The sequence below is a fragment of the Coregonus lavaretus genome (genome assembly GCF_964263955.1).
Source record: "Coregonus lavaretus genome assembly, chromosome: 15".
Classification (NCBI taxonomy): domain Eukaryota; kingdom Metazoa; phylum Chordata; class Actinopteri; order Salmoniformes; family Salmonidae; genus Coregonus; species Coregonus lavaretus.
Window position 1 is genome coordinate 34,311,889 of NC_140002.1, and position 14,316 is coordinate 34,326,204.

The window sequence follows — 14,316 nt, forward strand, 5'->3', positions numbered from 1 at the left end:
AACACACTCTTATACAAAGAAACAGCTCCAAATATACCACAGAGCACAGCAGTGGGCACAGGGCACAGGATCTCTCACTATTAATTAATAACAAGTGTTTCAGATCAGGGCCCTCATGGGCTTGCCTGGCTACCCAGACTCCTTGCTCTGGCCAAACGCTACGCCCACAGAAGTTAGTTTCTTCTCCACAATGAGTCTGGATCTGAGTACCTCCCTGACCCTTCACCGAATGCGAACAAATTCAGGGCCGTCTGATTGGTCCAGAAACATTACATTACATTACATTTACGGTTGGGCCAGAGCCAGAACACACATGGTGAAGCAGCAGTTAGAAAATGTGTAATTGGCTTTGATACTCTGATTGGTTAGAGACGATCCAATCGCTGATGACTGTTTAGTTTTGTACAACGCCCCTCATGCTCCTTGTCACCAAAACCGACTTCAATGATGGCAGTCTCAAGCTAAAGTATGTAGCAAACGACAGAGCAGCGGAATAATTTAGTGTGAGTCGTCAGGCTACTTATGGCCTTCATGGGCACAGTGATTGGTGTCCACATCAGCAACAAACTATCATGGTCCAAACACACCAAGACAGTCGTGAAGAGGGCACGACAAAGCCTATTCCCCCTCAGGAGACTGAAAAGATTTGGCATGGGTCCTCAGATCCTCAAAAAGTTATACAGCTGCACCATCGAGAGCATCCTGACTGGTTGCATCACCGCCTGGTATGGCAACTGCTCGGCCTCCGACCGCAAGGCACTACAGAGGGTAGTGCGTACGGCCCAGTACATCACTGGGGCCAAGCTTCCTGCCATCCAGGACCTCTATACCAGGCGGTGTCAGAGGAAGGCCCTCAAAATTGTCAAAGACTCCAGCCACCCTAGTCATAGACTGTTCTCTCTGCTACCGCACGGCAAGCAGTACCGGAGCGCCAAGTCTAGGTCCAAAAGGCTTCTCAACAGCTTCTACCCCCAAGCCATAAGACTCCTGAACAGCTAATCATTGCTACGCGGACTATTTGCACTGCCCCCCCACCCCCACCCCATCTTTTTACGCTGCTGCTATTCTGTTAATTATTTATGCACAGTCACTTTAACTCTACCCACATGTACATATTACCTCAACCACCTCAACTAGCCGGTGCCCCCGCACATTGACTCTGCACCGGTACCCCCCTGTATATAGCCTCCCTACTGTTATTTTATTTTACTTCTGCTCTTTTTTTCTCAACACTTTTTTGTTGTTGTTGTTTTATTTTACTTTTTTATTAAGAAATAAATGCATTGTTGGTTAAGGGCTGTAAATAAGCATTTCACGGTAATGTCTACACCTGTTGTATTCGGCGCATGTGGCAAATAAAATGTATCATGATAATGATTTGATTGGGATTTTTGAACATCTCTGAAAGTAATTTCTTTCTGAAAGTCTGTTTGAAAATATTCCTCTAACTTTTGGAATGTGACATATCCTCAGTTTTGCTTTCTTGAAAGTTGTTTTTATGACGCATGTAACACACAATGCTCTCAGGTTCTTTTCATTCCATGTCAAAACTTGGAAGAGAAGCTTCTCAAAGGATGGCAAACTCAAACTCTCTAATTGTGTTGTTTGACATAGCCAACGCAACTGCAACTAGGGTTGGAAAGGGAGGGTATATTACTGGAAACTTTAGAAGTTTACCAGTAAACTACCAGAATTGTATTATCTTTCAAGGATTTTATGTAATCTATCACAAGACATCTAGTGGCCCTTTTGGGTACTTCAGATTATCACAGGTGTCTGTAATCATCTCTGGCCCTCTGTGTGGCCTTCTCACATGTAAAATATATGAAATAATTAAATAAGATGATTTTAAAATAAAAAATATAATGACAAAGCTGTAAAACATTATCCTAAATATAAACCATCAACTTAGTGAATACCATTGGTGTTTATTATGAGGGTTTCAGCATGAAACACACTTTTATTTATTTTAATATGTCAAGATGTATTTCTTGTCAATGTTTTGGCGTCAAACTGGTCAATAGTTAGAAGAGTTGCAGAGGTAGTTAAAAATAATGCCATTGTTGATTATCTTTTCATTAATTAGGCTATTTTCTCTTGAACCATATGGTCTAGAAACTCATGTAACAGATATAATAAATGAATGCTATATATAAATTTAAATAAATAAAGTTATTCAAGTATAAATTACCAAAGTTACGATAGATTGTCATATATTTTCTCTTCATTACCAAAATTACTGAAGATTCCGGTAACTTCGGTAAATTACCGGTAGCTTTGCAACCCTAACTGCAACATACAGCAGTATAAACAATGAAAACCACCTTTAGAGATATTTTCCTCAAATCAGTAAAATTCCTGAGTCTTTAAATGATAATTACTCCCAGATCGCCTCCTGCTCGCCTGTGATACACAGACAATTACTTTTGGCATTTCAGATGTTTCACTCCTAACGTGTTCCAGATTTTATATCACTCATTAAAGTTTTTTTAGGAGAAAATCTATTTATGTCTCAAGACGTTATCTTGATACAGTACATATACAAGGAATGGAGAGATAATGTCTGTCCTCGCAAAACTATGCCTTCTAATTTTATGGACAGACTATTTTTAAATTGTATTTGTTGAGAGTAAATCATATTAATTTCAAGACAATAGCATGCTGATTCCTTTTCATATCAGTTGGGTTGAGCTTGTGTTAGGCACAAACCACCTCACGCTATATCCAATAATTTGCTCCGCATGCTTCTACAGTAATATATGACTCATGGGTTATCTGTAATTATACAACGGGTGGATCTAATCCTGAATGCTGATTGGTTAAAACCACATTCCAGCCGGTGTCTATTCCACAAGTTACCACCGGCTAAATCTATGACGTTAAAATGCCTATTTACTCTGTTCCATCTGACTGCATAATCCACTGTCTCATCAGCCCAGCCAGGCAATTTATAAACTTGATCTCCACTATAAAAGCATCTAGACATTATCGCACATTTCTTTTAGATTAACATTTCATTTTCAACAGTGAAGACAGACAGGTAGGCAGCGTTTCTCAGCCAATCAAAACCATGAATCAGCTGGCATAATTTTTATGAAATTATACTAAGAAATGTAAATTGAAAAAAGTTCAAACGAAACTAAGTGCAGCTAGTTTGAAGTCTTTCCAGCTTCAGTTTGAAGTGATTGTGTTTGCTGTGTTGTTGGCTAGCTCCTCTGAACAACAGTGTCCTGACGAGAGAGCACATTTTCTATGCCAGGCAAAATCGCAACTTATGGATGTGTCCAAATAAATGTCACTAGAAAACAGCTTAAACAAATGCAAATGCAGCTACTGTTGTTATTCTAGGTTCACTGTTTGATGTGACTATAAGTTTGCCGTAGTTGGCTAGCTAGCAAGCAAGGGATAGGAACTTTGCCAGCCAGTATGGCAATGGAACATTTAGAACAAACGACTGGGTCCATAGATACAGAACAAAAAGACTGAACGACTGGGTTGCGTCTCTGGCAACCGAACCGATAGAACGAACAACCAGGCGGCATGGGTAGTAACCCTAGATTTGTGTCGGGACTATATCTTGTGGAAGGATGAAATAGTATGAATAAATTCATCAAAATAACATTTTTTTAATGAAATATGTCAATCATTATTTGAATATGTTGGTAACCAGTAATAATGCCCTCAAAGCCTGTGTTTGGAGGATATATTGGCACGGTTTGTTAACAACACCTGTGCCAATATATCCTTCAAACAAGCTTCTCTGGCTTTATCACTTAATTCTGCAATCTAGACAAGGGGAAAGATGAGATGGAAAGATGGAAAGCTTTAAAGACATATCTTTGCGAACAGAAGTGGCATATCTTGTGCCAGGGGTGGAGTGTTTTTAACCTGTATCGAACTGCATCTGCACATACCTCTACTTGTTTGACTCTAACTGTATGTACTATCTCTTTCAGAATCACATGGAAACAAACGGAAAGAAAGGAAAAAAGGTAAAGTTCACAAATTCTACCCTTAAAGGGAAAATTCTCTCAAAAACTATTTGTGTGTGTTTTTTTCATTAGTCCACTGATAATACAGTCCCAAAATATGTTGCATGTCAGCAGTCAAGTTTTCAAGATATTGGACTTTCAAGAAGCAAAGTGTCACCAGCAACATCATCATGATGATGCTAAATTTAAGTGAACGCTTCCATTGCTACAGGTGATGGTGCGGTGAGGAGGAGGTTGTTTGGATTTTCATTTATGTCATAGTATTCACTAATTCAGATTTCTTTCCATGTCTTATTTTTTTTAGGCAAGAAAGGCCCTCCGGGTGCACCTGGTCCCCCAGGCCCTCCAGGGCCACAGGGGCCACCAGGTATTCCTGGCATCCCAGGTATCCCTGGGAACAATGCCATGGGTCCCTCAGGACCACCCGGACCGCCAGGCCCTGCTGGACCCCCAGGGCCACAGGGACCCCCTGGTCTTCAAGGACCCTCAGGTACGGCCTCAGTTTCATTCCCTTTGGCCCAAATCCTGATTTGAGATGTATTTGTGTTTTTCAACCTTTCATTTAAAAAAACTGACAGTGTAATTGTTTTCTAATCTGCACAGGGGGCAGAGTCAGAGATAGCCAGGTATGTTAACCTTTCAATGTTTTGATAATTAATTGTATTTATGTATGTCCACTTTTCCAGGAATGTATTCTTTCTTGTTGTGTTACAGCCTGCTGTGGTACATCTCCAAGGCCAGGAAACAACAATACAGGTCAAAGAAGGTAAGAGTTAAATTTTAGACACTCTGGTCACATCACTTAATGGCTGAAAACAAGTCACATTTACAGTCAGAAATAATTCTTAAGAAGTATCTTCTTTGTTATTAGTTCTTCTAAGAATAGATCTGAATAGAAGGTCACGAAAACTATGTGTGCGCATCGATGGGGCAGAAGTCTGTGTGTTGAAATGATTCTGGACAGTCAGATAGCTGTTTTGCTCCACAGTTGCGCACACATTGGTTTTGTTGCTAAACAGCCCACCCGTCTATAAGTTAAAACATGAATTCACTGCATTTACTGTAGTTTCTTTTTTGACAATGCAACAATGAAGAACCCTGTCTGTAATTGTATGGCAACGACGGATGTTAAGTGACTGCCCTTTTCTCACGCTGAGATCTTTCAGAAGGCGTACTGAGAAACTGGAAAATGATATCCATGCATCACAAGGTGTTCAAGATGCACTCGCGGTCTGGGGAGCTAGAGGTGCTGGTAGATGGCACCTACTTCATCTATAGTCAGGTAGAAGTGAGTATGGTCTTGGGCCTAACTCTTCCTATCGCCTGCATGTCACTCGTCCTTTCTCTCTGCAGTCCCAGTGGATTATGCTATCTCAATGGTTAGCAAGGTCAAAATATCTAAGTTGACTATGGTAAGGCCTAACATACTAAGGCATAATCTATAATGACTCCTTATCTTATAGTCTAAACTTTCTTATTCAGAAATCCAAATTAGATTTCCCCATGAAATGACTTTTGCAAGTATTTCATTGAAATTATCTGGCATACTGTAGGCTACATTTCTCAGAACCCAGTTGGTTGATTTTGCCAGTGCTCTTGGCTGCAGAGGGAAATGTCTGGATGAGTGAAGTAAATGTATTGCATGCCCTTCAAAGTGATCCACCTTGTACAAAGTGTATCATATTCTGTAGTAATTTGCCCAGTTTGCCTGCTATATCTCATTGTAAATAAGTTGTAAATAAGTTATATAAGTAGTCTGTATTATCTGCATGCTCACACTCTTACTTTGAACCAAAAAGGGTTCTTCAAAGGGTTCTCCTATGGGGACAGCTGAAGAACCCTTTTTGGTTCTAGATAGCACCTTTTTTCTAAGAGTGCATATTTGTGTTATTCCCTCAGAATTAAACACAATATTTATGGAATGTTTGTCTCCACATAACTTTTACTGCCAGGTTTACTACCTCAACTTCACTGACATTGCTAGCTACGAGGTGATGGTGGACAAGACGCCGTTCCTGCGCTGTACACGGAGCATCGAGACGGGACAGCGCAAGTTCAACACCTGCTACACGGCTGGGGTGTGTCTGCTACGTGCCCGGCAGAAGATCTCCATCAGGATGGTGTACGAGGACACCTCCATCAGCATGACCAACCACACCACCTTCCTGGGGAGCATCCGCCTCGGGGAGGCCCCCCCAGCCATCCACTCCTGAAGAGGCAGACACAGGCCCACCAAACTGCCTGTCAAACCAGGACCCAACCCTCAACCAGCCCCAACCCTCAACCAGCATATCCATATATGGCTTGGGGGAGACTCCACCGACTCTACTCTGCCTCTACAACCATCACCACCACCTATCACATATCGACCAATGAGGAGATGAGGAGGCCCACCTACTCCTGAGATGACATGTACAGTACATACAGTATCCACCCTCAGCCTGGGCCCCGCCCTCAGGCTACTACTGAGCTGATAAGCCCCACCCTACCTGATATTAGGGAGATGACCTGGTGTAATGATATTAACCCACTGCCTGTTATCTCTGAGTGGAAGATTCTTTCCAAAGAGCGATGATGATGACTCTGATCTTCGGTGCTGATGATGGACAAATATGCACCCAACTTGTCAAGCATTAAGAAAGGGAGGAGTTGCTGATTTTTGAGGAAGAAAAATACATTAGGCTTTACTTTTAGAATAGTGCATTTATAGTGAATAACTTGGTTTCCCTGATCATAACATGCTTGAGAAACCAAGGTTGACAGGAGTCAGTCACGTCTCCACTAAAATAACTGTCTGTCTCATGGCAAAGTACATAAAACACCTGTTATACATTATTAAACACATTTAGAATGCTTGTTTTTATCTACCAAACCCAACTTATTTGGAGAAGTGAAAGTGATTATTGGTGTGGTATCAATCCATTGAGTCATATAGGCCGTTAGGTAACATGGGTACATACTGTAAAAGCTTTTGAATACAATATAGAAATACAATGTGTGACCGTTCTCTGATGAATTGAACATGTACAGCTGAAGCACAAACATTTCTCTGTTAGAATGTGCACTGATTAAAACAAATTATTGATCTGTAGGTACATATACAGTGGCTTGCGAAAGTATTCACCACCCTTGACATTTTTCCTATTTTGTTGCCTTACAACCTGGAATGAAAAAATGTTTGGGGTTTGTATCATTTGATTTACACAACATGCCTACCAACTTGATGATGAAAAATATTTTTTGTTGTGAAACAAACAAGAAATAAGACAAAAAAACAGAAAACTTGAGCGTGCATAACTATTCACCCTCCCCCCCCAAAGTCAATACTTTGTAGAGCCACCTTTTGCAGCAATTACAGCTGCAAGTCTCTTGGGGTATGTCTCTATAATTTGGCATAATCTAGCCACTGGGATTTTTGCCCATTCTTCAAGGCAAAACTGCTCCAGCTTCTTCAAGTTGGATGGGTTCTGCTGGTGTACAGCAATCTTTAAGTCATACCACAGATTCTCAATTGGATTGAGGTCTGGGCTTGGGTCCAAGACATTTAAATGTTTCCCCTTAAACCACTCGAGTGTTGCTTTAGCCATATGCTTAGGGTCATTGTCCTGCTGGAAGGTGAACCTCCGTCCCAGTCTCAAATCTCTGGAAGACTGAAACAGGTTTCCCTCAAGAATTTCCCTGCATTTAGCGCCATCCATTATTCCTTCAATTCTGACCAGTTTCCCAGTCCCTGCCGATGAAAAACATCCCCACAGCATGATGCTGCCACCACCATGCTTCACTGTGGGGATGGTGTTCTCTGGGTGATGAGAGGTGTTGGGTTTGCGCCAGACAGAGCGTTTTCCTTGATGGACAAAAAGCTCAATTTTAGTCTCATCTGACCAGAGTACCTTCTTCCATATGTTTGGGGAGTCTCCCACATGCCTTTTGGCGAACACCAAACGTGTTTGCTTATTTTTTTCTTTAAGCAATGGCTTTTCTCTGGCCACTCTTCCGTAAAGCCCAGCTCTGTGGAGTGTACGGCTTAAAGTGGTCCTATAGACAGATACTCCAATCTCCGCCGTGGAGCTTTGCAGCTCCTTCAGGGTTATCTTCGGTCTCTTTGTTGCCTCTCTGATTAATGCCCTCTCTTGGCAGGTTTGTTGTGGTGCCATATTCTTTCAATTTTTTAATAATGGATTTAATGGTGCTCCGTGGGATGTTCAAAGTTTCTGATATTTTTTTATAACCCAACCCTGATCTGTACTTCTCCACAACTTTGTCCCTGACCTGTTTGGAGAGCTCCTTGGTCTTCGCTTGCTTGGTGGTGCCCCTTGCTTAGTGGTGTTGCAGACTCTGGGGCCTTTCAGAACAGGTGTATATATACTGAGATCATGTGACAGATCATGTGACACTTAGATTGCACACAGGTGGACTTTATTTACTAATTATGTGACTTCTGAAGGTAATTGGTTGCACCAGATCTTATTTAGGGGCTTCATAGCAAAGGGGGTGAATACATATGCACGCACCACTTTTCCGTTATTTTTTTAATTTAGTTAATTTTGAAACAAGTAATTTTTTTCATTTCACTTCACCAATTTGGACTATTTTGTGTATGTCCATTACATGAAATTCAAATAAAAATCCATTTAAATTACAGGTTGTAATGCAACAAAATAGGAAAAACGCCAAGGGGGATGAATATTTTTGCAAGGCACTGTTTCCCTCTCCCTCCCTCTACCTCTCTCTCTCTCTCTGTTAAATAACAAGGTCTGTATGAATGTTTCTTTTATGTTTGAAATGAAGTTGTTTGTCAAATATGGAATCACCCAGATTAATACTGTAGATGTATTTTTCCAAATTACTAACATGACCTAAAATGCCATTATTCATATTATTATGTTGACCGGTCATGATCACAAGACTTGTCATGGACGACATTATATTTCTTTGCTTTATTTAGTTCTGCTTTGGTTTGTTTGAAAAACCAATTTACTTGTCATTCCCTTTGATCTGAACCAGTCATGTCCTGTTTCTGTGAATATCACACACAGTCCAAACATTTTCCAGCATATAACTCCTTTGCATGTTCATGTTTATATGTGCGTGAACACATTAGTCTTTAAGGAAGCATTTAAGGGCACAGATTATCTGTCAACATGCAGTTTCTGGATGTTTATGAAACTGCTCTGCACTGTGCATGTATTACAGGGTTTGGTCAATCACCATGCAGTCAACCTTCTGGAAAATTGGTGACAAAAGCAGAATCAAGTCCAGTTGTTTTGAATACATTTGAAAACAGTTATGGCAGGAAAGATAGATAAGACCCTTACCAAGGGATGTTCAAATGTATTACTTTTCAGTTATAATGGAAATTCTACATCATCCATAATGTCTGCAATAAGAGTTGGTATCAAACATTAGAAACATGACAAAAAGGGCAGTGAGTATACCATGGTCTTGTAGTATTAATTTAGTTGTGTAGCAATCAGAAATAGTTTGGTTCAATTCAGTGCTTAGAATGGTTAATTTTCCAATTCATGCTTTGCAATTCAATTCAATGCCTGAGTCAAGTTGAGTCAAGGTAAAATTGGCCCAAACTCTGGTAGCTAGAGTCCTTTAAATCAAACATTGTTTAGTTGAAGTGTTTCAATACATTGTGGTATGTATTGTGATATGCATTATTTGGATTGTTTGTAGGTAAATAGGGTATATTTGTTTCCCTGCTTTGTTGAATAATATGTACATTTGTATACTCTGTTGTGATTGTAAATATGTATATAAAATAGAATTCTGTTTTTGTAAATTGAATTGATTTATATTATTATTTTAATTTATATAACATAGTATTTTGTAACAACGCTTATAGCAGTTGTTACAACAACAACAACAAAAGAGAACAACTAAAAAGATTATCCTACTGTATTGACATACTGAGGTATATATTGCCTCTTGAAAATACAGCAAATATACTCTATGCAGCTTACAGCAAATTACTTTTATCAGGTTTGATGCAGGCTAGATGCTGTTTCCTTTTCTCCCATGGGGGCCATGGACATACTTAGTGACTGTGTAAGCGTAACCTCAATCAACCAGCGTTACCAACACACTCCTTTTCACCTCATTTATGACTTTATTTACTTAACAAAAGGAACATCTCAATAGGTGGTCCAGGTATCCTCATGACATGGCACTATTGCTCCTCTATTGTTCCCGCAAGCAAGGGGGGAGGCTGATGAAATCAAAGTGCAACTCCTTGAATGGCCAACACCCTTGAATGGCCAACTCCTTGAATGGCCACCTCCTTGAAGTTGGCAGTTGTGTCTAAAAAGTGTGTGTACATAAATGTATATAAACTTAGGATATAATTTTTCAACAGGAAAAGTTCAAAAATAGCTGGTCCATCTTTAACATGTGTTTTTTTGTCATCTGATCAAGATGATACAATCACGCTCTGATTGAGACAGTAGATGTGGATTCTATGGCACTGGGATGTCCATCCTTCTGCTCCACCACTACCAGAAATTCACATCTGTATTGTCTTTCCACAGAGCTAGACTGGGCTGGGGCCTCCCTTTACTTGTCTGCAGATCAAGGACAGTGAAGGAACTGTTCACATCATTAAATTAAGCAGCAAAGGAAGAAGAATGCGTAAATGTACAGCATAATGCCAGCCTGTCTAATTACAACTATGGAGCCGTTACTGGAGCCACATTTTGTTGATGTACAGTGCCCCCTTTTGGTAAGAAATCATATTCAGAAAAGTTTAGCAACAGAGAGGACTCATTACTAAAGTTTAATCAATACACACACTTGTGGCATAGGAGCATGTATTTGAGTACCATCTCTAAAATATGAGAGAATATTTGGTAAAAACGCAATAATGATTGAAACTCACTCTTAACTTTGGAACCCTTATTTGATATGGGGAGAACCAAAATATTGGACGAATTGACATTTTTTCAGGTCATTTTGAAATAAATTAAAATCAATGCCTATTTGCTGTTATCAGTTGTAAATGTGCCCTTTTAGAAAATACTTCAAACGTCTGCCTCTCCAACACCCAATACACACTATCTGTCATTTTGTGGGTGTAGTCAATACTCTCATTCCTTTGGTGGATTCCACGAATAAGCATTCTAAGAGGAATGAAAAGAGAAACAGGAAGGGCAAGCCTTTGCATGCCAGCTCACACCTCAAAATGCACCTTTCATAAACATGAATTATTTCTCACCTCTCAAGACTCCTAACACCCAATCAAAAGCTGGGGATCCAACAAAAGGAAGGATTTGCTTTGGGGTAGAATAGTTCTCCCCAGGTTCTTACAGCAGAGAGAGGCGAGAGGAGTGGCTGTTCCGGGGGTAGGGGAGTGACAAATAAACTCCCCTTCATTTCAGAATTACATATGGTAGGTGAGCACAAGACATAACAACCTGGACTCAGGGGTAGACGTAACATAATAAAGTAAATCCGGGACCCTCCAAATATTATGATATTTACATTTTACATTTACATCATTTAGCAGACGCTCTTATCCAGAGTGACTTACAAATTGGTGCATATGATATGTTACGTTTCATATGGTATGTATTCATTTGTGGATGTCCATCAAACCCCTTTCGTATATGTTAAGAATGACAATTTGTATGCAATGCACGAATTTGCTAAACGTATGATATGTTATGAATTCCAATTTGTTGTGGCTAATGTTAGCTAGGTGGTTAGGTGGCTAACGTTCGCTAGGTGGCTAACGTTAGCAAGGCTAGGGGTTAGGGGTTAAGGTTAGGATAAAGGTTAGGGTTAGGGGAAGGGGAAGGGTTAGCTAACATGCTAAGTAGTTGCAAAGTAGCTGCTAATTAGCTGAAGTTGTCCATGATGAGATTCGAACACACAACCTTTGGGTTCCTAGTTGTTCACGTTATACACCTACCCATCCACCCCGACCAACCATCCTACTTTCATTTTTGCCTTAAATAACCTTCTGTCTTATCTAACCGCACCAAACGTAACATATACACATTTGCGTGTCCCGGATTTACGTTTACTATGTTACATCTAGTCTATGAGACCAGGCTGGACAAAAGTAGCTCACAGGCCCCACTGGAGAGAAAATTCAGATTGGACACCAGTTTTGTTTTGACAGTGAATATTTTGTTTCTATAATGAGACTTGGAGTTAATCAACCAAGTGTAATATGAGTTGCAACATGGGAACAAGCAATCAGCCAAAGAAAAATCGTACAACCTTAAGCATAAAGAAAAGCATTGAACTGATAAAACAAAAACAGAAGATATGCTGAAGCTACAATATGAGCCTCAAAGAAGGAGGTGATGTGTTGCTGATAGACTGAGCTTGATGAGACAGACAACCCTTAGCACACAGTGGTAGAAATGTGCTGCTGTTCAGGGGCCTTTCTAGTTTTGGAAAATCAGTCATCTCACCATGGGGATACAGAGCATTTATCTTGTTTTGGCTGTAAACAGGAATTATGGTTCTGCCAGAAGGTTCTAGGATAGGCTACTGAGGAAGAAATGGTATAGAGTATATCAAAGCACAAATATGAACATATTACATGCACAATACTGAATCGCCATCCTTTGCTGATTATTTGTGAATAGATTAATACAAATGCAAAAGCAATGATAGTGAAATTAACAGTGGCGAGAGCACTGGACGCCTAGTCCCTTAAAAAAATATATATGTTTAATTACCTCTACATGTTCCCATTGACAGTATTCTGGTAAAGCCTTAACATAAGACTATGTCTAAGAGAAAAGTCAGGCTCTCTCATGGAGAGAATATAATAGGGGTTAGATAGACACAATTTTGAATAATCTTCTCACTAAGGCACACTGATGTCCCCTGGAAACCCTCTTTCAACCACTAATCCTCTGCTCATACCACATGTAGATAATTAACCATTTATACTCCCTTATTTGACCATGCCACTGAAATCCCAGTTTCTCATTCCCTGTTTTCTTTGTTGATAAGGATTAGTGGGTAGCCTTTATTATAAGTCTAGAGGCTATAGTGTGATTCTATCAGGGAGACTAATGTGTATAGCACACATAAACACACTTGAAAAACGGATAGCATCAAAGTATATCTGTCCTGTATTGGTTGTAAGAAGAATTTAGTCCCTCGATAATGGCCCTTGTTAATTGGATTAGTTGAGCTAATTGTTTAGTATGTCAATCCGTCAATCGTTTTCGTTCAGTGGTTAATCTTCACAAACCATGCGTGGATCAATCGTTTTGTTTGTCCACTAATCTAACGTAGATCAAACATAACTGGCTTCGAGGCCTTTACATGCCTACATATAATCTACCTGTTTAATTTCTTGATGAACACTTAGGTCAATGAACAGCATAGGACATGCAAAATGAGGGCTCGTCAGGGACTTGAACCCGGGACCTCTCGCACCCTAAGCGATAATCGTACCCCTAGACTAACGAGATTCAAAGCGTTGTAAATAAGTAAACCATGAAAATGAGGTTGTAGTCCAATGTAAAGCCATAGGTAGAACGTTGTAATGTCACTTTGACGCGCGTGTAATCTGGACATCAATCACGGATCTGCGCTATTTCAGCTATTTAGGGAGGTCAAATTATCAAGGTTATTCTCATATTTCATGGACTGTATACAAAATAGGCTTTCAGATATCATATGAACACAGAGATCGAACAGAATTGTTATATTATTGTAAAATTGTTAAGAATATTTTACTGGCAAAGGTTATGTTGTCAGATTGTCACATAGATTTAGATTAGATTAGAATGTTGCAGATGTGTTTTCAAAGGAAATCTTCCAAATACATTAGGCCAGGGCTAGTTAATAGAAGTGTTGCATATTAATGAATGGTTTAGCACGCTTTAGCCTACATGTCTAACACTTTGTGTGGCTGTCGTTTAATCAGTCATGATTAATGGCACATAGGCTAACCAGTATTGTAACAACAACAACATAAATGTAGGGAATATCTTTTGAAATGCATAGGCCATATATATATAGGATAACTGCTAATAGGCATATGTTACAGTCCATCCACATGAATTCACAAAATTAGAATTTGATCCGTGTAGCTGTGCCTGTGTTCATTCAATGGTTCATTCACAAATCGCCAATTTAATGGGGCGTGGCTATCGTAGCGGGCGACATAAGAAGACTCCCTTGAGCGGAGGTCACACCACCAGTGGCTTGCATCTTATAGTAGGGCCATACCTCCAGACCGCATAGGCTAAATAAAACAATACTATCACTGGATAATCACATCGGACTACTAAAGGAGTCGTTTGGATCTTCATTTTTATTTTAGGCAGAGGATTCACGATTTTTTTTTACA

The 14,316-nt window shown here is 39.9% G+C and overlaps 1 protein-coding gene across 1 annotated transcript in view; it reads left to right on the top strand.

Moving 5' to 3' along the window:
- LOC311142565 (uncharacterized protein) overlaps positions 1 to 6,205 on the top strand; it is a gene marked incomplete at its 3' end in the record, with an annotated part of 63,019 nt that extends 56,814 nt beyond the window's left edge. Inside the window, exons 3-8 of the mRNA XM_084178241.1 lie at positions 3,957 to 3,992; positions 4,297 to 4,482; positions 4,596 to 4,618; positions 4,707 to 4,758; positions 5,150 to 5,280; positions 5,945 to 6,205. Of these exons, the coding sequence (XP_084034367.1) occupies positions 3,957 to 3,992; positions 4,297 to 4,482; positions 4,596 to 4,618; positions 4,707 to 4,758; positions 5,150 to 5,280; positions 5,945 to 6,205 (689 nt within the window). The remainder of the gene's footprint in view (positions 1 to 3,956; positions 3,993 to 4,296; positions 4,483 to 4,595; positions 4,619 to 4,706; positions 4,759 to 5,149; positions 5,281 to 5,944) is intronic.
- Between the last annotated feature and the right edge of the window lie 8,111 nt (positions 6,206 to 14,316).